Source organism: Malaclemys terrapin, chromosome 2 (genome assembly GCF_027887155.1).
Source record: "Malaclemys terrapin pileata isolate rMalTer1 chromosome 2, rMalTer1.hap1, whole genome shotgun sequence".
In the NCBI taxonomy this organism is placed as follows: domain Eukaryota; kingdom Metazoa; phylum Chordata; order Testudines; family Emydidae; genus Malaclemys; species Malaclemys terrapin.
The window spans coordinates 137,157,583-137,183,062 of NC_071506.1; the positions used below are offsets into that span (position 1 = coordinate 137,157,583).

The window sequence follows — 25,480 nt, forward strand, 5'->3', positions numbered from 1 at the left end:
ACACCGCTTGCCCTCTATTACATCCAGGCACCACAGGCCAGTGAGTCTATAGCTTCTTCTTATAAACCGCTGCTCACCGGTTTAACTGTTCTCTTTTCACAGGATGCTGCCTTGTGATGCAAGTTTCCTTCCATTCTATACAATGTAACTCAATGCAGTAGCTGTTTGCGCATTTGCAAAAAAGGCAGCAACACCAGTGTTGGGAAAATGTTGATATTTGGGAACACCTCACTGAAAGGTCTTTGCAATTGGCCACAAAATATTTCAAGACTAGAATGATCCTATAGTATGATGCAAGAGGAAATCTAGACAAACAATGGCAGCTTCCTTAAACAAGATGATTCAATACGTTTATTCAACCATTACTGAAGCAAAAGGCAAAAACAGAAATTCCTGGTTTTTCTGAACCATAGGAGCCAGTATTCTGGTTTGTTACACCAGTGTAACTTCACTGAAGTCAGACAAGTTACTCCAGGATTACACTGGTGTAAAAGAGTAGAATAGATCCCAGTAACTCTAAATGAAAATATCTTTTATATCCATACCACTTACTTTCTGCTAATACAAATCACTATAAATCAGTTAATGAAGAGACCTCCAATAATAATTTTGGCTGTACAAGCTGGTCTCAATTCTGGAGTGAACTCCAACCTCTCTCGAGTACATGTGCACAGATCCTAGTGTATGTGTGTCTACTGAGGGAGTGAAACCTGTTAAGTTCCATCAATTGATATAGAACACTGTATCCTGAACTCTGCTGACTTTCTGTCTTGTTTGCTGAAATTAAATGTGAGGACAAACAGGGAATCCAGTTGCAATAGGATTACACTCTATTATCCACCAGATGGCAGAAAATAGCTATTGGCTATGAGCATTAATTTCTCTCCTTTGAAACAATGGATTATGTCAAGGGACATGTTAGAAATGAGAGGTTGTAATGATTGTTGATCAAATGTGGAAGAGCTAAAATCTGATCACATGATCTGGCTCTTGATACTATAAAACTAGGGTAAGTGACAGAAGTCAGTGGCATAGCCAGGCAGATCCAGGTGATTTATTAATCCAAAGAGTGCCTGTTTTTACCATCCCGAAATGTTCCCATCCTGAACAGGGATAAGAAGTTCAAGTCTCAAAAATGTTCATGAATGAAAAATTAAAAACCAAAACCAATAAAAAAAATAAAAAAAAAAGACACCCAAAAACTCTGCGATCAGGTCAAAAAGTTACATTTCAAAATGTTTAGTTTTCAACTTATATATTTTTATAATATTTTTATTACTATTTAAGTCAATTTTTTAAACAAAAAGTCTTCTGAATTAAAAAACAGCTTTTTCATTTGAAAAAATGTCAAAATGAGAAATTTCAGTAATTTCAAAACTTTTCAAAAATTTTTCCAAGTGGAAAATTTATCAAAAAAATTGACCCTTTCCCATGAACAGTTTTGAATTCCGATGAATCTGCACTTTGGGACAAAAAACGCTTCCTCAAAACATTCCCAACCAGCCCTACAACCCAATCACTAAGGAGTTGGGTACTGTAGAGATGGGGTGTTGATAAGGGAACTCAACTTGGTAAACCTTCTTCATGGACTCAGCCATCATCCACTACAGCGACGAATATAGATTAATCAGGTTTGGCTACTATTTGGGAATTGTAACTTCACCCCTTATCAAAAAAGGCCGAGAGAGAGAGATGAAGGCTGAATCTTCAAAATGGATCTTAAAAGGGACTTAAGGTAAAATTTTCAGAACCACCTAATTGGATTTAATCTCCCAAGACACACTATGACCTATGGGCCTCTTGATGCCAACTGGCTGCGGACACTCAGGGTGCATCATTTCACAGGGATCCCTATGGACATGTAGTAGAGTTCACCAAAAGGTGTCATGTGATGTCTCTACCAAGAGCCGGTAGCCCGCCGCTCATTATAATCCTTACAAATGTGCGCAAGAAAGATATTTAAGAAGTTATGCATCTATGCTAAAAATTATGCTCGTAAGGTCACGAGGAGATAAGCATCTACTTCCTGCCTAAAAGGAACATGCTATCTCCCTGTCTGGTCCTAGGTGTACTCAGGGTTACCACTTTTGAAATGCAAAAAAAATGGCACCCCACACACAAAGGCAAGCCCACTGCCTCCCCAGCCACAAGGCAACTCCACACACACCCCCGGTTCCCCAACAGCCACTTATAGTATCTAGAGAGACATTATATATAGATAAGACTGAGAATATCTCATCTCCTCACTCCTGTGGGACTCAAACCCTCTCTCCTGCACATGCACGGTGCGCTTGCATGTTGGTGGGCAGACAGCTGCTGTATTATCAACAGTTTTGATCTGTTATCGCGGAATAGGGGACACTGCAGCATCTTTAGCTGGACACAGACACTTAACATTAGCTATCCCAGTGTATTGTGATAATAATGCAAATTTTTATATCCATGTAAAAAATAAAAAAAAAAAAAAAAAAAAAAGCCCTGGCAGATTAAATTATTTTCATAGCAACTGGCAAATCCATAAAAAAAAAAAAAAAAAAAAAAAACCACACACACACACACCACAGCCATGTCGGTCAAATACCGGCCAGATGGTAACAGACGGTAACACTACTTGTACGGCATATTGTCCACTTCACAATGAAAGATCACAGCTACCCCTGGCTGCATAGCACTGGCAAGCAATGCTTTAGACATGAGAGTATCTTGTTAATTAAGTCCAGGCTCTAGAATGCATGTTATGATTTTATTTATAGGTAACCATTTGATTCCAACACTTCCACTTGAATTCGTAAGTTTTGTTACTCTGACTTGTACCGGTTTTCACTACCAACATATCTAAGTGCTGTCAGTAACGCAGAGTGGTGCTCGGAGGTGAAACTGGTAAGATGGGGGTTACTGCTTCTTCGGAACTCTGGAAATACTGCAAATGTTCAGCAGACCAGGGGCTGGATGCTCCAGGGAGATGCTTTCACGGCTGGGCGGTTGGAGTGTGCCCATCGCTACCCCGTAGAGAGAGCGCAAGCTAGGACTGCGGAGGCTTAGAGAGGACTGCTTGTGTTGCAGAGGCTGGTGGAGTTGGGGAGCAGGCCCAGACAAGGCTCCCTCAAGCTAAGGGCAGGTGATAGTGAGGTGTCTCACAGCCCTGGGCAACCCGGGAAATGTCACACCCACTGAAAGAGTCCCCAAATTAAAGTTTTACCCTACAACACCCAACTACCATCATATTTGGGTCCCTTAAGCTCATCCCACAATTGAAACTGACAATAAGGTTGAACAGCAGTTACTCTTAAAGAAACCCTAGATATTCCCATAAAGAAAGATTCTCTGTTGCATTTTTAAAGCCATCTTGCAAACTATCCCCCGGCTATAAGCTATTAGCATACTTTAGTTTTAAAATTCTATGGGTCTTCTCCATAGACTTATTAGCAATGCGTTCAATGTTTGTTGAGCCAAGCAGGAAGTGATCTTTTCTCCTAATAATGCAAGAGCATTATTTCCCTGTCCTATCTCATCAGTGCCAAAATTCAAAACAGGGCCAGAACACTTGAGATCTCACAGCGCTTTTCGCAAGAGCACTTTATGTAGCATCTTGGCCAGATTCCAGTTGGTAATAACTTTCTGCTTTCCTAATCCCCTCCCCCCCACTCTCAGTTATAGATTATGGGGTCCTCTATTTCCTCCTAAGAGTAACACCATGTTCCAATCCAGAGGTAGCAGCATGAAAATTGCAGGCACGCATGCTAGAGGGAAGAGAGATGGCGAACTTCAAGCACAGCTGAACACTGGCTCTGCATTTTCCGCTGAACAAGTTATGCGCTTTTAGCATTTGCACTCATGCTACAAGTATGGCTTAATTGCAATGCTAGCCAGTTCACCTGGTTAAGTGCCCGCAGTGGGAGGATTGCCACTCTACTCCTAACACAGCACATGCATACAATGACAATATATACGAATATTCCCACACCCACTTATTTAAATAGCATAGCCCCGAAGCAAGACTGTACTTGGGAACATAAGCCTTCTCACTCAAACTAGCTGTTTTACATCTTTTCCCTGCCTCTCCCTCTTCTTTCAGAGAGACACCCTGTTTTTTATATTCCTGAGCTGGCTATTATGAGATGCATTTAACCTGCCTCCAGGGTGAGTCAGCAAAATAGTTCTGTATCGTCACACAAGCTCTTAGAGCTTAACAGTCTAAGGTGCTCCACTCAAAGACACTCACATCATAGGTGACTTCTTCAACTTGGTCCTTCTCCATCAGGAAGACCTTGGAGACCTGTTCACACGGCCCTTGCAGAATGCGGGCAATCAGTGGATAATCTGTAGCCTTCAATTTCTGTTTTTCTGCAACGGGTCCCCCCCCAGGACAGTAATTAGAAAACAGACCATACAGACAAAGCAGAAGATACTGCCAAGATTAAAAACAGTATCCCTTAAAGCAGTGGCTCCCAACCTTTCCAAACGACTGTACCCCTTTCAGGAGTCTGATTTGTCTTGCGGATCCCCAAGTTTCACCTCACTTAAAAACAATTTGCTTACAAAAATCAGACATAAGTACACAAACGGTCAGAGCGCACTATTACTGAAAAATGGCTGACTCTCTCATTTTTACCATACAATTATAAAATAAATCAATTGGAATATAAATATTGTACTTACATTGCAGTGTATAGTCTATAGAGCAGTACAAACAAGTCATTGTCTGTATGAAATTTTAGTTTGTACTGCCTTTGCTAGTGCTTTTTACATAGCTTGTTCTAAAACTAGGCAAATATCTAGATGAGGTGATGTACCCACTCACCCCCCCCCACCCCCACCCCCCCGGAAGACCTCCGTGTACCTGCAGGGGCATGTGTACCTCTGGTTAAGAACCACTGCCTTAAAGATACGCAGCAGAGGTTGCCAATTAAGCCAAGTTACTCTAAACCATTACAGCTTGAGGATTTCTTCCAGACTTACCTCCGCTGGTGTGGACAATATACAATGCAAATTCGTCAGCCGAGTTTTCAATCTGAACCCAGGAAAAAATAAAGATGTCAAAGTATCAAAAGGCAGCTAGATTACTTTTTGAAAAAAGAAACACTTTGCACTTTCATAACACCTTGCATCCAAGGACTTGCAAGTACTTGATAAGAGACAATTCTCCACAATATGCTTTTGGCTGCATGCAAGAATTCTAGCCATTTAGCAGATGGGTTAAAAAAAATAGGGTAGAGCTGGGAACAGAGCCTAGTATTCCTTTAGCTCAGGGGTGGGCAAAATACTGCCCGCGGACTGGATCCAGCCCGTCTAACATTTCTGTCCAGCCCGCCAGGCTCTTTGGCTGCCCCCTCACAATCTCCGGGCTGCTAAATGTCCCGCGGCGCAGCAGGGTGCTCAGGCAGGATGCCTGCCTGCCTGCCGTGGCCCCACGCCGCTCCCAAAAGCCGCCAGCTACTGCTGGCATGTCTCTGCGCACCCTGGCGGGAGGCAGCTCTCCACACTGCCCCAGCGTCAAGGGCCATCCTCACAGCTCCTATTGGCTGCAGGGGTGGTGCTTGCAGGCGCAGGCAACACACGGAGACCTGCTGCCTCCTTCCCCGCAAGGGGTGCGCAAAGATGTGCCAGCAGCAGCCGGCTGCAGCTCCCGCCTGAGCCCTGCTGCGCTGCCAGCGGGGAGCCACCTGTGGTAAGCACCTCCCAGCCGGAGCCTACACCTCACACCCCCTCCCGCACCTCAACCCCCAAACCCAGATCAGAACCCCCTCCTGCACCCAAACTCCATCCCAGATCCTTCACCCTCTCCTGCACCCCAATCCCCTGCCCCAGCCCGGAGCGCCCCCCTGCACCAAACTCCCTCCCAGATCCCACACCCCCTCCATTAATATAGTAAAAATGTGCAGCCCTTGACAACTTACCAGAATTCGTGGAGTGGCCCCCCTGCGAAAAATTATTGCCCACCCCTGCTTTAGCTTTATCATGGTAACACCTAGCGAATAGGGCCCCATTGTGCTAGGCGCTGTACATACATATAAGTAGCGTCTCTGCCCCAGAAAGCTTACAGTCTAAGTAGACAAAGGGTTCCAGGGGAAACAGAGACACAGACAGGGGAAGTGACTTTACTAAAGTCACTCAGCCGGTCAGTAGCTGATCCAAAAATAGAGTTCTGCTTTCCTGACTCCCCCCTCCAGTACTCTGTTCAGTAGGCTGCCCTGCTCCGGACAAAACCCCTCCCAAAAGTGGGAAGCAGAATCTACCTCCCTGTTTTAGGCACAAGAAACACTGCTTGGTCCAAGCAATGGTTCACTTCTGACTTTGCTAGGTCTGAACCAAGCAGTTGCCCAGGATTCTCTGATACAAAGAACCTGTTGAACTAAAAAAAACATCTTAAATTATACGAGTTTAATGAGAAGGTTTAATGGAGAGAGTAAATTGGGATAAAACTTGCCTTAAATTTATTGAGCAGCAGTTTAAGAGCTTGAGAAGTGGTCATTGTGCTGTTTATCCTGACATTAGTGACTGAGCCATAGGCTGGTGTGAACACAGATGTCTAGGGATGGAAAAGACAACAGATTTGGATTACAATAAGCACAATATGCATTGGTAATTTTCCTCACAAACACTTCCCCTCCCCCACCCGGGCAAAGTTCACTCCAATGCTCTCCTCAGCCTAAGGTCTAGGCACCTTTCAAGTCCCATTTAAACCCTATTTTGAAGAATTCAGGGGATCCCAGGCTTACTGCACATGGATGGGTTTTGAGGACCCAGCCAAGGTCGCCAAAAGTAGGAACACACTACAGAGCTACTCTTCAGCCACATAATCAGTGCTGACATTTGAATAGTGACACTTTCTTTTTAATCTGCTATTCAAGTTATTTTCTGGCACTTCAAAAGTGTAACTAAATGCTCTGTCTGGGCTCCGGGTCCTTACTTTGTGATTGTAGAAATGCCCGTTGATGGAAAACCGATGGCGTTTGATCCGCCGCTGTTCACTTGGAGTACGGAAATTCCCCCTGCGACGGACTCCCACGTCACTCCGAGTCCGCATCAGCTGTGGAGTTTCCTCTTGCTGGGGTTTTAAGTCTCCGACATCTGAGATGAAGAGTAAGAATGGCTTTAAAACAAGAGACTCACATGTGTAAAAGGAGATACCACTGGAGAAACATGTGTCATTACTACTTACATGGTCAGCTCTTTGGGGGAGGGACCATCTCCTTGTTCTGTGTTTGTCCAGCACCCAGCACAATGGGGTCCTGGTCTGCTACTGGGGCTACTAGGCACTGCCACAAAACAAAGACCTCCAGAGGTCATCTAGTCCATCTTGATCCTACACTGAGGCAGGACCAAATAAATCTAGATCATCCCGGACAAGCATTTATCCGACTTGTTCCCAGCACTGGAAGCTGTTAAGAATTCCATAGCCTCCTTTGCTAGCCTGTTTCAGTACTCAACTACTCTCATAGCTAGAGAGTTTTTCCAAATATCTAACCCCAGTCTCCCTTGCTGCAGATTAAGCCCATTAGTTCTTGTTCCACCATCAGTGGACACGGAGAACAATTGATCACTTTCCTCTTCCTAATTGTCCTTAACATATTTGAAGACTTAGCAGGTCCCCCCTCAGTCTTCTTCTCTCAAAACTAAATGTGCCAGTTTTTTTAACCTTTCCTCACAGGTCAGGTTTTCTAAACCTTTGATCATTTTTATTGCTCTCGTCTGGACTCCCTCTAGTTTGTCCACATCTTTCCTGAACTGTGGCACCCAAAGCCAGACACAGTACTCCAGCTGAGGCCTCACCAATGCCAAGCAGAGTGAGATAATTACATCCCCGGTCTTAGATATGACACTCCCACTAATATACTCCAGAATGATACTAGCCTTTTTTGCAACTGCATCACGTTGTTGGCTCATCTTCAATTTGTGAACCACCATAATAACCCTGTCTCTATCATTATTCGATATTAACACTAATTGTACAAAATGACAGTTCCAGAAAACACCTGCTTATAAGAAGGTTTAAAGTAGGGTGGGGAACCTGCGGCCCATGGGCTGGATCTGGCCCCCTGCTTCATTTCATCCGGCCCGTGGCAAGTGTCCGCGCCATGGCCCAGAAGCTCCAAGCCTCGTTACCACTCCCGCCACAGGGCTGGAGCTGCGAGCACCAGCTCGCCCCGCTGCGGGAGGAGGGTTGCCAGGTCGTTAAAAGTCCGGTCAGCTCCATGCAGCGACCGGAAGCGACCAGCATGTCCCTGCAGCCCCTAGGCGCAGGGTGATCAGGGAAGCTCCACGTGCTGCCCTTGCCCCCAGTGCCGGCACCACAGCTCCCACTGGCCGGGACCCGTGGCCAATGGGAGCTGTGGGGGCGGGGCCTGCAGGTGCAGGCAGCACGCACTGCGGAGAGTCCCCTGGCCCTTCAACCTAGGGGCTGAACATGGAGGCCACTTCTGGGAGCCTGCCTTAGCCCCGCTGCGCCACCATCGGGGAGCCACCTGAGGTAAGTCCTGCCTGGCCGGAGCCCGCACCTTGAGCCCCCTGCCCCAGGTCGGAACCCCCTCCCGCACCCTAACTCCCTCACAGACCCCACATCTCCTCCCATACCCCAACCCCCTGCCCCAGCCCTGAGCCCGCTCCCGCACTCCAAACCCCCTGGCCCTGACCCAGAGCTCCCTCCTTCACCCCAAACCCCTCATCCCCAGCCCCACCCCAGACCCCACACCGGAGCTCACACCCCCTCCCGCACCCCAATCCCCTGCCTGGAGCCTAGGGGAAGCCCCGAGCCTCCGCAGCCCCCACCTCCCTCATGGGGCTGTGTGTGGTCCACGACTGATTTTTTTCTGTGGGTCAGTGGCCCCTGATAGAACAAAGATCCCCCACTCCTGGTTTAAAGTGATGCAAAGTTCTGCATTTTTTAGCCTGAAACCAATTAGAGCTAGTGCAATATAATCTTAGCTGCTGGTTTGTATATTAACCCTAGGGTGACCAGATGTCCTGATTTTATAGGGACAGTCCTGACTTTTGGGTCTTTTTCTTATATAGGCACCCACTGTCCCGATTTTTCACACTTGCTGTCTGGTCACCCTAATTAATCCACATCATCTTTTTCATCTATCGATGGAGGCTATTAATTCACAATTGCAGTGTAAATCCATGCAACTACTTGGCTACAGCCTCTTCTTTTACGAAGTTAAAGCATCTTACTCTTCTGGTCATATTTTAACATTTTTTAAAAATGAGAACAGGAGACGCAAGCCAATACTTAACATCTCTGAATAAAAACTGGCCCATATCCAGATTATAATGAAATAGCAGTTCATCCATTTTTAATGAACCACTTGAGCTAGGACTTTATTAATTATTATTATTAAATTCAAAGCACATCCGTGCCAACAGAATCTCTTGCATGTTCCATTCCCCCCCCCCAGACAGGCAACAGTGATCCAACATTCACGAGGAGTCCTAGCTGTACATTATGTAGCAGTTTTATGGGCATATATGACAACCACAATAAAGGTTTTTGCAATGCCATGCTATTAATACAAGACACCTCTCAAGGTACCTCAGACAAGTAATAAACCAACACTGAGATGGGCAATTGCTACGTTCCAAGTGCCTCACACATACCAGGTAGTTGGTCCTCGACGCAGCTGCCAGGGCAGGACGTATCAGGCACTTTGACACGTAGGGAAGCTAAGGGAGACAGGGTCAGAGCCCTTCTTTCAGAGATTCTGAGCACCTACCATCTGAAGTGCTAATGGGAGCTACATGTGCTCAGCGCCTCAGACAAGCGACTTGGCCACAGAGTGAGTGAGTAGCTGAGTGAGGATCATGTGGTTCCCAACGCCCAAATGCCAGACGCCATTTCTGTAACAGCAGAAAAGCGTCCAGGCGTCTTAAGGGGCAGGGTGGGAAAACAAAATTTAACCGAGAAAAGGCACGTCCGTAAGAAGCCATGATATAAACCACATAGGGTTGCAACTGCCCTTTCAGGCCCAACCCAGATTACAATGCCATCTCTCTACCCCACCAGCCAGTCCCCGAGAAAGAACATAATGGAACGAAGCTACATTAACAAGGGAGCCGTTGCAGAAAGGATGTAGACTTCCTGTTTTTACAGACCCACACACAGCTTCCTCTGATATGGTCAGATTGCCCCGGTAAAGAAGGCGTTAGAAGGAGTCCTAAGACAGGCACACTCGTTAAACGCACTGAGAGCTACTTACCCACAATGGAGAAGATTTCCCAACTGTGCATAGCCTTTTAGAGAATTAACATTTAGATAGCACTTTCCCTCCCAATAGATCCCAAAGTACATTGCCATGGCTATACAGGAATGGCTTCATCTACTGCTGAAAAGCAGCCATCTCCAGAGAGCAACACGGTGGGTCTTTAACAGTGTCTTGGAACACTGCATAGCAGTCAAGGAGGGGAAGCTGATCAACCAGCCAGAACTGCAGGAAGATCCAGACAGGCAAACTGTGATTACAGATGGTCTTGTCCTCGGGACTTCTCCATCCACACCCTTGGAAGATGGGCCATGGGGGTCTTCAATGATCCCAAATGATCTGGTTTTCTGTTTCTCTGTCTCAAGAGGACAGCTTTGGCAGCACCACCTGTTAATGCCATTCTGGGGCACCCATTAAGCACCAAGACACAAAAAGGAGCATTGGGATAGTTTGGTCCCAGGAATAGGATACAGGATCTGGAGAAAGGAGACCTGGATTCTATTCCCAGCTCTACCACAGAGGCCTTGGCCAGTCAGATCCTTTCCCTGTGCCTCTAGTCACAGCAGGAACTAGTTCCCCATCCCAACTGGAATACAAACAACAACCTAGTGAAGAACAACCCCATTCCCTACAGCTTTTGGGCAGTCTCCCATCCAAGCAGCAACCCAACCTAACCCTGCTTAGGGTGGAAGATCAGGCAGGATCAGAGCTCAAGGCAACAGGACGGCACAACACCAGCATGGTAAGGGTTACTACACTAAAGCATGCCTGGAGCAGAGACAAACCTCCCTCTGCTCTTTACACAGGAAAGGCCCTTCAGACTCAATTCTGTGTGCACACACAGCTGAAGAGGGGGGGGGGGGGGGGGCGGGAACTTCTTAGAAATGTTTACTTCTCCATGGTAACGCTACTAAACAATGGCTCCTATTCTTCCTCTTGCAAACCGGGAGCAACCCAAGCACCAGGGGCGCAGGGGGACTGCCAAAGGAAAGGGAAGCATGGGGACAAGTGGAGATTGTTACTCAACAACCCTTGCTTTCCTTTGGGGTTTCACTCTGGGCTTTCAGAGTAGCTTCTATGACACCTGCATAGCTTCTGGGCAAACGGCAAAGGCCACGCTGGTCCCACACGAACATGCTCCCTGAGATTTCTGCAGTGGATATTTTGGGTTAGGCTTAAAGAACTCAACAGGTTAACATAGCAACAACTCCCTTCCTGGGGAATCTGAACGCGATAGGGCCAGAGAGGTTGGAGAGGAAGATACAGGAATAGGCAATGTTAAAAAAAACAAACCCTGACTCATTCAATGCAGAGGATGGACAGTGCTCACTGGACAAGCAGCTATTGATTGTTTCTTCTTATCCTTATTATTCAATGTGTGGACCTTGGTCTTAATTACTGTACACCGTTTAAATGTGCTGGGAAACTCTTGGGCGACTATAACTAAAGGCATTGCTACTTATAATATAGATAGATAAACCATTTCATGCGAGACACATGCAAGAATAATTTCTGACAGAGCGATTCCACTGAATCAAAGAGATTGGAATAAAAGAAAGCAAAAGTTTTAGGCCTGGGGCATCACCCCTTTGGTTTATACTGGAACAGCCTACTGAAATAAAACAGATCAGTTAGCAAACCCACCATCCTGGTCTCACCTGTTCCACTCTCTGAGTCATCAGCATCCGTGGGGGTGTCAACATCTGTAATCTGAATATCAGGTATGATACTTGGCTTCACTGCAGACCTAATGAAGAGACAGACACATTGTTACAACACAAAATCAAAGTCACCAGCCAATACAGCGAGCTCACTTTCTCACACATAATGGAATGTCAGATGTGGGTGCCTCATCTAATGGACTTTTTTTTTTTTTTTTTTTAAAACACTAACACACACCCAAGTAAGGTTCGTATCTCAGAGTATGTAGCCAGGCCAGATAACCCCTACACAAATACAAGCAAGGTGGAAATTCACCCCTTGTGCAAAAGGGCCAGCCCACTTTTGCTGGTCCTCCACACAGGGGTGAATTTCATCCCTGGACACTTTCCGGTTTTATACCAGACTGAGATACATACACCCGTGCACACGCACACACTGGAAGCCAAGAAGACTGGGACTGAAATTTTGGATCAGAGGCAAGAGTGGGCCCCCTATTTGACAAGGCAAAAGCTTGCTAGGTTTCATTTCTACTGCCATTAGTCTGTAAAGTAATTCAAAGACAGTGTCCGCTGTTGGACGTAGCAGAGAATTTCCGGCACCCTAGTTTTCAATACGCTATTTACTTCTCCACACTACAGCAGGGAGAGATTTTCAGCTTTTAGTCCCGCAAAGTCTAATACCTGGGGAGAACGCTGAAGTGACCCTCAGATTTAACTTGGCTAAGACACTGCAGGTGATGTACGCCCCTCTGCAGTGATGTGCAATGCCACCGCATGACTTCAGTCCTCTTAGTAGCTGGCACTTGCACCAAGTCACATTCTGCTCTCAATAGCTATGCAGAAGTAGTGGGTCCAGGAGATCGCATTCAGGGCTAGAAGTCAGGAAACTGGGTTCTATTCCTGGCTCTAACCTGCTGGATGACATGGGACAGCTCGCTTCTCTCTGTTCCCTCGCCCATGTCTTGTGTATTAAAATTGTAAGCTCTTTGGGACAGGGACTATTGTACTGTGAGACCATACAGTACCCAGCGTAGACTGGTTGGGTCTCTAGATGCTATGGCAAAAAACACAACAGTGTGTCCAAGTGCCATGGAATTCAGTGCCTACATGATGATTTTAAGTATTGTTTTTCAATGCACCCCACATCTTAACACACAGCTAAATGGAATGCATCGGTCCTGGTAAGACAGTCAATGAAAAGTCAATCTATTAGTTCAATCAAAAGTTTATCATTTGACAAGTCCAATTCATTAGCTGTAATATCAGCAAATCAGCAAGGACTTTATGCAGTTAGAAAGATCAGGTGGCTTTCTAAAAGAGATTGCTCACATTTCTGGAGATTTAAGGGAAGTGTAATGATGCCTTTTGATAACATAGCAAAGCAAAAAACAATGTGTTGCGCAGGATTAATGCCCTATAACTGTGTCCCCATCTCAGCTCTTAATATCAAACTACTCGGCCAATGGAAATGTTCTGGACATAGATTTTCCAGCTATGATTTTCATCCAAACTGATTTTTATAGGGGAAAAAAAAAACTGATGAAGTTTTCCCCCAAGTTCCCTTCCCCTTTTATTCCCCCCCAGCCAACTTTACTTAAGTTGGATGTTTTGAACAGTAAGTTTTTGTTGGGCTTCACTGCTGAGAGAGGATCTCCTAACAAATACTGGGTTATATCAAATGTTTCAAAATATAGGATGATTTTCCTTCAGAGATAGATCCCACGGAATATGTTTGTACAACACCCACAGTGGCTTCCTCCCCCCCACCCGCCACACACACCCTGGTCATAAAGAATAATGTGGTCGTACCAGAATGATGTGAAGAAAGTACCGTGAAGTAAGACAGGCAGCAACACAATGATTCCAAGGGTCGCATGATGCAAGACAAGACATAAGGAGAGTTCACTCAACAATGAAATGATGGAAAAATCATAAGGAGAGGAAAGGAGGAGAGGGAGACAGGACCGATGAGATTTACACTTCAAGACAGTGAACTGGGACTTCTCCCAGCTCTGCCACAGCCTGACAGCATAACCTCTGTGTGCCTCAGTTTATCTAGACGTAAAGCAATGATAATACTAGCTTACTTCACCGTAGGGGCTAGGAGACTAAATTCATTCGTTTGCAAGAGGCTCATTAGTACTCATTTCCTTTCTGGGATAGTCTAAACCACCTAGGTGGAGGCAACGTTAACTTTCCCATCCCAGTCTTCACATTACTTTCTCCCAGTCACATTTATAGACACTTTCATAGAGTTTAAGACCAGAAGCGACTATCAGATAATCTAGTCTCATCTCCTGTATATCACAGCCCCTAAAATTTCACCCAGTTACCCCTCTGTTGAGCCCCATAACGTGTGTTTGGCTAAAGCTCATCTTCCAGAACAGCACCGAGTCTTGAGTTAAAGACAAAGACGGGGAATCCACCACTTCTCTGGGTAGTTTGTTCTAATGATTAATCACCCTCACTGTTTAAAAATAAATAAATAAAAATGGTGCCTTATTCCCAATTTGAATGGGTCTGGTTTTAGCTTCCAACCATTCTAGTTCTGCCTTTCTCCACTTAATACTGGCGATTTTCTCCCTATGAAGGTGGTTTCTACGCTCTATCAAGTCACTGCTCAGTCTGGTAAGCTAAACAGACTGGTAAGCTAAACAGACTGAGCTCTTAAAGTCTCTCACTGTGAGACATCTTCTCCAGCCCTCAAATCATTGTTGTGGCTCTTTTCTGCACCCTCTGTAATTGTTTCAATGTCCTTTGCAGAACGCTGACAGCAGAACAGGATACAGTACTCCAGTCTTTCTCCTCAATGACATGTATTGTCCGTAGGACCCCTAACTCTCCCTCAGAGTCGCTGCTTTCCAGGATCTAGTCCACCATTCTGTAGGTCTGGCCTGCGTTCCTTGGTGTAGAATTTTGTATTTGGCTATGTTAAAGGAAGCACTGTTATTAAAGGTCCCAATCCTGCAAGGAGCTTCATGTGGGTCTTTGTCATACCAGAGACAGCTCTTTGTCACCTTGTCTTCACTGAATTTTTGTACCTTAGGTGAAAGATTAGCCTAGGGTAAAAGTCCAAATATTTGCTACAAACATACCCATGGAAAAACATCCAAACTAGTCTTTACAAATATGTCAAGTGCCAATTAACGTTGGATAATCAGTTAACGCAACGTGCAAAAGACAAGGCCCCATCTTCACTAGGGAAAAAAAGGTTAAATCTTAACACGTGATTTAAACAAAACAAAATGTGGACAAGGCAGTTGTAGTTTTAACTTGCGTTAGCCCTTCAAGGTAAACACGAGCAACTGTTGCCCAGGGAGTCTTGCTTCCTCCCCCCCCTCCCCCCCGACCCCCTTTTTGACTTTTTTGTTTACTCTGGAAGGTGTAGTTTTTGAGTTAGCCAGAGAGCTGAACTATCCAATCTGCAGGGAAACTGAGCCAACAGCCAGATCTGATGGTGGGAACATAAGGCACGCCCTAGCTGGGCCAGAGAGAACAAAGCTATATTAAAGTTACATACTCTTTGTAGGGAAGTTGCAAGAGCCAAGCGAGGAAAATAATTCTATTGGCAAATCAAGAAGTTAGAATACCTCCTACGGGATATGTTAAAATACCGAGTCAGTGAAATACACCGACTCTAAATAAAACCAGGGGAAAGTTCACTCTACAGCAAACCTAAGCAAGCTTAGCTTCTGTTGTAGATTGGGTTGCTTTTCATTGCCTTCCAGATAACGCGCACACAAAAAGCAGCACTGCAAGATGGGAATTCACAAGGCTGTCTCTCATGTTTGTTTACCAACTGGCAACGAAGAATTAATACCGCCAGCCAGCAATTGTACAGAAGATTTTTTTCCATCCACAGATCTCCAATAGCTTTACAAGAGGTTCCCAGTTCAGAGATGGGAAACTGAAGCACGCAGGAGTTGTGTGATGTTGAACAGGTCACCTAAGTCAGTGGTACAGCTGGGAAAGAAAGCCCCAGGTGTCTCAGTTCCTACGACCCAACTGGTTCTCTGAAATAAGCAGACTGCACTGGTTGAGCCCTAAGCCCAATAGCAGGACCTGCCCATCACAGGAGTAAGGACTTAGTGGCTGCAAACAGCAGCTTTATTAGGCGAGGCAAAAGAAAGCCTCTCGAGCAAGATGGCAGGAGATGCGAAAAGCTCACCTTAGATGTACGGAGGGCTTTGAGCACCAGCAACTGCCTACACCAGTAGCCCTGGTCTATTCAGCAATGAGCCAACTGGCTAGATTCTCCTCAGCAGCAGCAGGGCTACAGAAGTTCCCCAATCTCCCCCATAGGGCTGTACAAACCATCACCGTAGCGTTGACCAGCTCAGATGGGAAGAGCTTAGCACACAGTTGTAATCTGAAGGCAACCAGGAGGGTGGCAGTGTTGCCTAGTGGAGATGGCACTAGAATAGGACTTTGGAAACATGGGTTCTGTTCCCGGCTCTGCCACTAACCCGTTGTGTGACCTTGAGAAAGTCACTTCACCTCCCAGTGCCTCAGTTTCCCCTCCCACCCTATTTAGCATGTAAGCTCTTCAGGGCAGAGCGTGTCTTCCTACATGTTTGTACAGCACCTAGCATACTGGGGCTGTGCTCCTGGTTGTGGCCTCTAGGCGCTACTGCAATACAAGTAATAACACACGCATCACTCAATTCTCCAGGTCAGGCATTTCAACACTCTCCCACAGTGACTGCAGATGACACTGGCAATAAGCCTTAATTCAACCTCAGTAGGGAGAAGAACCTCATCGGCCTGTTTCTGGAGCTGCATGTTGGGTCCCAGTGTTGCATGTGTGCGGTCCAGCAGACACCCATGGATGTCTCTACCAAGACAATGAATCCATGCCCGGGAGTTCTAACAACAGCTTCCTCCCTAAGCAGAGTGGACCATCTACTGACCCCTGTGCGCCCAGGTTGCAGCCAGAGTGCCAAGAGGAGGAGGAAGGAGGAGGCCGGATCCGCTGGTTGTCATCCTGCATCTGCAGCCGGATGGGCCTGCGCAAGCCCCAGGAGATGTTCAGCAAACCCTCAACGATGAACTCGCCTTCCTCCTGGGCAGCAACACAAAGACACACATCAACATCTCAGAGCGCTGCCTTGGCCAGAGCCCTCTCCTCCTCAGCAAGGCAGATCTAAACACGCAGCCCTGCCGTCCTGTCCTGCCCTTACTCCCCACCAGGCTCTCCAAACACTTGATCGTCACTAACAAAGCCTCACAATGTGAGAGATAGGCCATATCATCTCCACGGTATGGACAGGGAAATGGAAAGCCAAATGGGGTTGGATTTACTCAGTGTGTGACATCATGCCATTGGGCAATGTTGGAAACAGAACCAGGAGTCCTGACTCCAGGCCTAGTCTACGCTTAAGTTTTAGGACTAATATTTTGGTTAGGGGCATGATTTTTTTAAGCCAATGTAGTTATACTGGTAAAAGCCCTAGAACAGAGGCAGTTACACCAGTATAAAGAGACTTTGTACTGGTATAGCTTATTCCCTTTCCCATATGGAAAGAAGTATATTGGTAGAAAGCACCTTTATGGAGATACGGCTGCACACAGTAAAGGTAGTTGTGTCTCTTTAACGACACCAATATAGTTAGTGAGATACAACTTTCTAGTGTAGATAAGAAATCCCCAGTTCTAACCCTAGACTATGCTCCCCGCCCAGAGTTGGGAAAAGAACCCAGGAGTCCTGACTCCCAGCCTTCTGCTCTAACTAAAAGCCCACCTTCTCTCAGGTGCCGTGCATTCGATACTCCAAAAAGCATCCCACAGCACACAATGGGCGACAGGCTTAAATCATACAACATTAAGGAACAATGATATTACTGATAAAAAGTTGGTCTAAAGGATCATGGTGTTCCCATTCCAGCCTTAACCTTTGAATCCTGGGAAGAGACCGGATCCCACTCCCATTTAAATGAGTGTCAAAATTCCCATTGATTCTGAAAGGTGATCGTGTGGGAGAGGGGAGAGCCCATTGGATCTCTATGTCTCCCTCCGTAAAATAGGAGCCCCACAGCTTAGAACTCCTCCTTGCAATAATAACTAGCAATCAGCTTGCTTTGCCAGCAGTCACTTTTTGACCTCCAAGGTGGGCACTGACCCAGGTGGTCTCGTTTTTCCACGCAGCCTCCTCCCTTTAAGTCACAAGACCAGCCTGCTTGATATTTACTCATTGATTTCTCACCTCTCTGTACCGGAGCTGCAAATTCTGACCTTCATAATACAAGTTGTAGGTCTTCAAGTGCAACAGCAGTTCGTTTCTGGAAGATAAACAACATTAATGCAGGCAAGGAGTCGCACTGAGACGAGGAAAGAACCAAAGCCTGAGAAACTCAGGTTCTTATGCTGCTCCCGGCCCTGTGGTATCAGAGCACCTGAAATGGTAACCTGAAGGGGCTGACCTGAAGCAGGTTTGATGGAGTCAGGAATGACCTTCCAGAGCCAGGGCTGGATTAAGGCAAACGGGTAATAGGCACGATGCCTCACGACCCCGCAGCCCTGCATCTACATGGGATGGCAGGAGCAGGCTCCCCACGGCAGAGCCATCTGATGCCCTCCTGAGGGACTTAGCACTGCTTCTCTTTGGCCAGGCTTAGGATACCCCACTTCTACAGCCCTGGGATCTGCCCAGGAGACTGTCTGCAGGCTCTGGCAGGAGTCACTGCAGTGGTTACGCTCGCGTCGCTCTTTCAAGCTTTTCTTTACAATGGCAAGGGATGGAAAAACATTTTCTCTTAGATATGAAAGCAGAGATTCCCACGGGATCTCCTGACTGTAGGAGACGAGGCCCTGGGTGTGGGTCCGTAGCACTGATGGCTTAATCCAGCCATACCCAGAGCTTGCATTCAACGACTGAGGGCTACGAGACCAGAACTTGGTCGTTCCCTGCCTCGGCTTCCACTCACACTGCACGGAAAAGGGGCGTGTTGGGGAAAAGCACAAGCATGCCGAGGTGGAAACGGAAACCCTCTTCCCAACCTTCATGACGTGGCGCACAACAGCTGCCATCTGGAGAGGGGAACTCACTGCTCCCTAGGGGTGCATCAGGTCTCTGTGTAGCTCCTACTACTCCAGATATGGGGCTGGCAGTGAGGACAGGCTGACATAAACAGGACTCCCCACCCTTACCCCTGTACACATACACCTCCTTTCCTTCTCCTCTCCTGTACCTCAGCCTGCCTTGATGGACCTTAACAGAGCACTGTCCTTGTTACCAACGAGTGCCAGGCGGCTCATGCTTTCCAGTAAGGATTCTTCCCAGAAAGTTACTGAGCAGTAAGATGGAATCTGGAGCTGGTGACCATTTAGTATATGCATTATTGCAGCACCTAGATTCTCTCTCACTCACCCACCCACCCACCCCGCACAGAGTCAGAGCCTGTCCCTGCTCTAAACAGACATGACTGGGGCAGGGAGTATTATCCACATAGAAGGCAAAGTATGGCCCTGAGTAGTTAACTGATTTGACCAAGACAGTCTTCGATAAAGCCAAGAATAAAGTCCAGAACTTCTGAGTCCTAGTCCAGGATATTAACCACATGGGACAAGGAGTACACTGTGCCACTCTGTGCTGCCAGCTGCACATCTGGAAATGCGGAAAAACCGATACCCAGAGAACCAGAACCACATACTAGAGGTCCAGTGATCACTTCCCATTTTGTTTCCATAAGCCCTTCAAAAAACAATCTGCAGGGTGCATCAACGTATCGGCCCTAGAGCTGGGCAATGATTTTGCTCCACTCTAAGCACACGCCCCAAATATGGGGGCCATCAATGCTTGTTTATTGCATCTTCCGGTCAAGAGTAAGGAGTGCGCAGCCACAACGACTGTGTCCTGCCAGCCAACACTGTCCTGAAGGAATGCTGTCTGGGCTTCGCAAGAGGCCTTTCTTCCAATGATCAAAAAACCCACTGCAACAAAAAACTCAGACAGACCGACCTTGATAAAGCAGACTTCAAGGCTGCAAGACAAGCAGCGTAGGGAACACACAGTCATTTGACTTGGTACCGCATTTATTGTCAAAATAATAAAACAGCCCCCATCACAACACATTTCTGAGGGCTATTCACTGCACCAGCCCCCCCATCTTACAGTTTAAACAGCACCACAGGTTTAGAGACTGAATGGGAGGAGGGGAGGGAAAAGAGACCTAGCATAGGTACACAGATCCAGATCCTCGAAGGTGTTTAGGCACCTAAGTCCCATTGATTTCGATGGAGGTTAGGAACATAAATATGTTTAAGAATTAGGGCCCTCGGGCCTGATCCTCTGGGTAGCTTTGGCTGCTTGGCACTACTCTGACAATGCAAAGCAGCCAAAGCACATTGGCCGGTTTGGCCCGGAGTGCGGCAGGGGCAGTATTTTCCTGACTTCTAGAGGAGTTTTTTTTTTTCCCCCCCAGCATGGGAATAACGTTAGTGACCTTTGCATGGGAACAAACGTCTGATCCATCCAACCAGGCATCTCACAAATTGCCCAATCGCTGGATGATTAGGTATCACCTAGGTAACATTTTTATTAAACTACCATAGGACGGACACCTAGCATTTGCACAACACTTCCAATTTGGAGGTGTCAAACTCTGCAAAGGTGGGGGGGTTAGAATTGTAGCAGATTAGGGTTGGAAGAGACCTCAGGAGGTCATCTCGTCCAACCCCCTGCTCAAAGCAGGACCAATGCCAACTAAATCATCCCAGCCAGGGCTTTGTCAAGCTGGGCCTTAAAACCTCTAAGGAAGGAGATTTCACCACCTCCCTAGGTAACCCAATTCCAGTGCTTCACTACCCCCTCTCTCTCATCTGTCACTAGGTTGCCTCCCCCCATTCAGTAAGGGTCCCACACTTTCCCTGACCACCTTCTTGTTGCTAACATACCTGTAGAAACCCTTCTTGTTACCCTTTGCATCCCTTGCTAGCTGAAACTCCAGTTGTGCCTTGGCCTTTCTGATTACACCCCTGCATGCTCGAGCAATGTTTTTATAAATATACATAATTATCACCATTCCTATTTTACAGATGGGAAAACTGAGGCAGACAGACAAACTACAGCCAAAAATTTCCCAAAACACTTGTCCAGTGATTTGGGGGCACCTCAATCTAAGGCACATGCAGAGATTTGGGCCTGGTCTACACAACTTTTGTTCCAGGGTAACTATTTCAGTTAGGGGTGTGATTTTTTTTTTCTTCTTCTTACCAACGTAATTCTACTGATCTGTTGTTATAGCTTATTCCTACTTAGGGGGCTGGGTAATAACCAGCATCTTTCCATCTTCATCTCCTTGGCTGCAACCCATTCAATGATTTCTCAGCCATGGAATGTTACTATTCCCCCCAAGGCTCCTCTGTGGATTTTTCCATGCTTTGAATCATCAATTGCTAGAGAGATCACCTCCCCTTCCACCTCTGTCCACAGCTTTAAGTTCTTTGTGTGTCTGCATCTGCCCCTCCTCCACCAGTCACCAGGGCCTTTCATAAATAAATCATAATACCAAAAATATTTCTGCGTTAAGCTCTGGTTGTAATCTTACTTTGAAATGTATTTGTCTTTTCCACAGGGGACTAGGGATGACTGGCTGCAGTAATCCATCCTCACAATCTTCTTTCATTAGGAGCGGAGATCTGAATTGTAGAGGGCGGGGGAGGGAGGGAGAAAGATACAAGAGAAATTTGCATTAATCACTGCATCATTTCCATCTCAATATGTGTAGATTGGGCCGGATCCAAAGCCCAGTCGACTCTGCGGGAGTTTTTCCACTGACTTCAGAACTTTGGATCCATCTGTCAGCTACATCAGTCCATGGTGCAGACGGCAAAATAGAAAGTTCCAATTCAAATGATGGACTTAAAAGCGGAAATATGAAAAGTCAGGTGAGGGGAAAGTAAAGGGAATCACTGCAAGTGCACCATACTAAGCCGACCCAGGGAGACACAATTAATAGAATACTTTGTATTTCTATTATACCCTTCCACCCAAGCCCTTTTCAGATAGGAAGGTATTGAGCCAGTGAGGCAGATATTATACCCGTTTTACAGATGAGGACAAGAGGACACTTGCACTTGGACACTAGTGTTCTGGTTTCAAGTCCCAGCTCTACTGCAAGCTCCCCACTTACAAGCAATTCACTTACTCTCTGTGCCTCAGTTTCTCATCTGTGAATGAGGATAATTATCCTCTCTCTCTCTCTCTCATCTATTCAGGTTCTAAGCACTTTCGGGCTGTTTTTACTTTATGTACAGCGCCTGGAGCGTTGGGAACTTTAGGTGTGATCATAAAAACAAACACTCACTGACTTGCTGCAGGTCGCACAGTGAGCCATTTGGCAGAGGCACAAATAGAACCCAGGAGTCCTGATCTCTCACCTTCTACCGATGGATAATTGTCAAAGGTTAGGGCAATGACCATTTTATTGTGCTGTGTTTGTACAATGCCTAGCAAAATGGGGTCCTGGTTCATGACCAGAGCGCTCCTTGGTGCTATTGCATTAATAATGATAATCATGTTTAACCCACACATCCAAAGGTTCGGAGGGACATCTCTTAAATCTAACAGGCTCTGATCAGTTACCGGGAGCTGCCAGTTACTTTCTGAGCTGGAAATGCCAGGGGCACCTCTGAAGGTATGTTGACACTTCCACTCCCTGGATTCCCACAAGTGCAAATAGGACGGGGGTGGCGGGAAGGAGAACTATTTATCATTCAGATCAGATTCCAGTTTGGGTCAGTTCTCACCCACCCCTACTCACAGTAAGGTTCCCCTCCATCCTACCACTCCTTATCAGGATGCAACTTAGGATACCCTCTGTTGTTTTGAGAATGGCTGCAACAGACACAGAAACCTCCATCCAGTTCAGTGGTGTTTCTAAAGGGAGACTAGAGGCCAGGCAACCTTCGATTCTACAGATAGGAAGAAAATTTGGAACATGCTTTTCGACTCCACTGGATCAGGAGAGGTGTTTTGGTTGAACCCAGTAGGGAAAATGATAAATAAACAAATACAAAGACAGTTGGCCTGAACACAAGACTCTCCTTTGACCAATCACCAGCAGCCTGAGGTGACATGCATTTTCCACCCCCAGGTATCAACACCAAATATCCCCAGCCATCATATTTGAACCTGCTTCTAAGGAGAAGCTTGTTTGAATTCCCCAGTGGAAAGTAACACGGTCTTTGATCAGCTGGGGCCTCAGTCGAGTTGTTGTGACTATTTCACATCAAACACTCGACCACCTGAACATTTTGGGTCCTGCCTTTCGTTTCAGTTGCAAGGGAACAACACCATTTCACACACAAAGAACTGCCTGTTTACCCTGTATACACTTGGAAAAAACAAACCAGTTGTGTTTTCAGCCTGATTTCACTCCCCTAAAAAACAAAACAAAACAAAAACAACCTACATATTATAAACTTTCAAATGCAGAATGGCCTTGCCACCAAAGTTGATTTTTTACATGGAGGTCCAATGATTTATTTATTTATTGCAATTGCATGAGTTTAGATGTGGAGACAGACACTTGCCAAAAAAAAAGTCATTCATTTTTTTACCTTGGAAGTGTCCCCACATGAAATTGTCAGTTTCTATTTATTTATTTATTGGGAGCTACGAAGCATAACTAAAATGAGATGTTTCCCAAGACAGCCAAGAGCTTTAGGCACCTTGGAAAACATAGGCTCCTAACTCACTTGGGTGCGTGTACAATTTTTTTACTTAAACTCTCACTTCAATTACTTAACAAATAATTAGAAATCATTGCATTACTTTGAAAGATGTACGCTTTTCAGGGCACATTTTTCATTACGTGTTTGTGAAGTGTCTAGTACAAGGGGACCCTGATCCCTGTTTGAGACCTGTAGGTGCTACCCCAGCACAAATCAGACACTTCTGTAATAGATACTTAAATATGAGATTTCATGCCAAAAATATCCACCACTTTATACACAACACACACGCACTTTCCTCAGCTGTACAATGGCAATACTATTATTGGACCTCCTTTGTAAAGTGCTTTGAACTCTGCAGATGAGAAGCACTCTGAGATCCAGGTAGTATTGTTATTCGTTTCCTAAGGAAATTGCTCAGTCCTTCTCTTCGACTCGAAGAGAAGGGCCCACGTGTTAAGTTAAAGATACAGGGTCTTCTAGCTCAGTATCACACTGAAGTCGATGGCAGATCCACGCGGTGGTAGCAGGGTCTGGAGTGAATTTCACAGCACTACTGCACAGGGAAGTCGCTTCAGGACCTCAAAGCCCTTCACACAAATACGCTAGTTCGCTTCACACTGCAAGGAGGTGGATATTTTACAGAAGGGGAAATGAAGGCACAGTGAGGTGACTTGCCTGCAGTCACACAGGAGCCAATGACTGGGTCAGAAATCCCTGCTCCCAGTTCTCCTGGGCCACAGTTAGGATACCCTCTCCCATCCCACACTGGCACAATCCTGACCAAAACTGCAGCTACATTCCAACTCCATGCTTCTAAATCCAGCAGCGGCCCAAGCACAAAAGCCTATATTTAAACCCAGCAACAGCGAGCGTGAGACACAAGCAGACAAAGGGCAGGAAATTCAAAGCTACAGCTAACAACTCTGTCCACAGTGCATTCTCCTGAAAAAGGAGAACAGAAACGCAAAATAAGAACGCAACTAATGACGGAAAGACTAACACGGCTTTTTATTTTCTAGCTTATGCTACTGAGTTTCACAACCACCTCAGCAAAGCTAAAATAGCTGGGTTAAGCTGTGAATGGCCTGGAGGGAGGTAGGCAATGTTCACTTAGAAAAATTAGAAGGAAATAGTCTCCAATGGAAAAAAAAAGAGTAACAAACATTAATATTGACCAGAGGTGTGTTACTGGTCAGGCAAACATGAGCCATGTTTAGACTGCCACATTATGAACTCTGGACAATTATTACTATTAGTACTGACATAGCCCTACAAGTCACAGCTGTGATCGGGGTCCCATTGTGTTAGCTAACGTACCCACACGTAGCAAAGACCGTGCTTGCCCTGAAGAGCTTTTAGAGTCTAAAAGTTGGGAAAAGTAGTATTGTCTCCAGTTTGCAGATGGCGAGACTTAGACACGGAGAAATTAAGGTCACACAGGAAATCTGTGGCAGGGACAGGAACTGAAACCAGATCCGGCACACCGTTTAGATAGACAAAGGATGGGAGGGGAAACTGAGGCACAGACAGAAAAGCAACTTGCCCAAGGTCACACAAGAGATCAGTGCAAAGCTGGGAATAGAACCAAGTCTCCTAACTCCAAGTCTAGTGGGCTGTCCACTAGATGACACTGCCTCTCAATGTTTTAGTATCCGTGTTGTGGTCTCTGGGTCTTGTATCATTCCTCTCCCCTTTTTAGACTTGTTCCACGTACATGCTCATTTTGATAGGCAGAAATGTACCTGTGTAATCTGACTAATTAACTTCACAACCAACCAATCTCAATGTTATTCACCTCCAAGGAGGTGAACAATGGAAACTTACAAAGGGAAAAATCCTGATTTATCAATGGCAGAAGTCAAGAACAGCACTTCTCTACCTCATGCGAGCATGGAGAAGTTCAGTGCTCATAAAGAGATCCTCAGAAGAAAAGCATCGCGGTGC

General features: G+C 46.0%; 1 protein-coding gene across 1 annotated transcript in view; it reads right to left on the reverse strand.

Moving 5' to 3' along the window:
- RASSF2 (Ras association domain family member 2) overlaps positions 1 to 25,480 on the reverse strand; it is a 38,350-nt gene that overhangs the window by 3,170 nt on the left and 9,700 nt on the right. The window contains exons 2-9 of the mRNA XM_054017870.1: positions 21,406 to 21,496; positions 18,063 to 18,138; positions 16,771 to 16,922; positions 11,858 to 11,946; positions 6,911 to 7,071; positions 6,428 to 6,529; positions 4,960 to 5,011; positions 4,223 to 4,344 (exon numbers count right to left, since the gene is read on the reverse strand). Of these exons, the coding sequence (XP_053873845.1) occupies positions 4,223 to 4,344; positions 4,960 to 5,011; positions 6,428 to 6,529; positions 6,911 to 7,071; positions 11,858 to 11,946; positions 16,771 to 16,922; positions 18,063 to 18,138; positions 21,406 to 21,464 (813 nt within the window). The 5' untranslated portion in view covers positions 21,465 to 21,496. The remainder of the gene's footprint in view (positions 1 to 4,222; positions 4,345 to 4,959; positions 5,012 to 6,427; positions 6,530 to 6,910; positions 7,072 to 11,857; positions 11,947 to 16,770; positions 16,923 to 18,062; positions 18,139 to 21,405; positions 21,497 to 25,480) is intronic.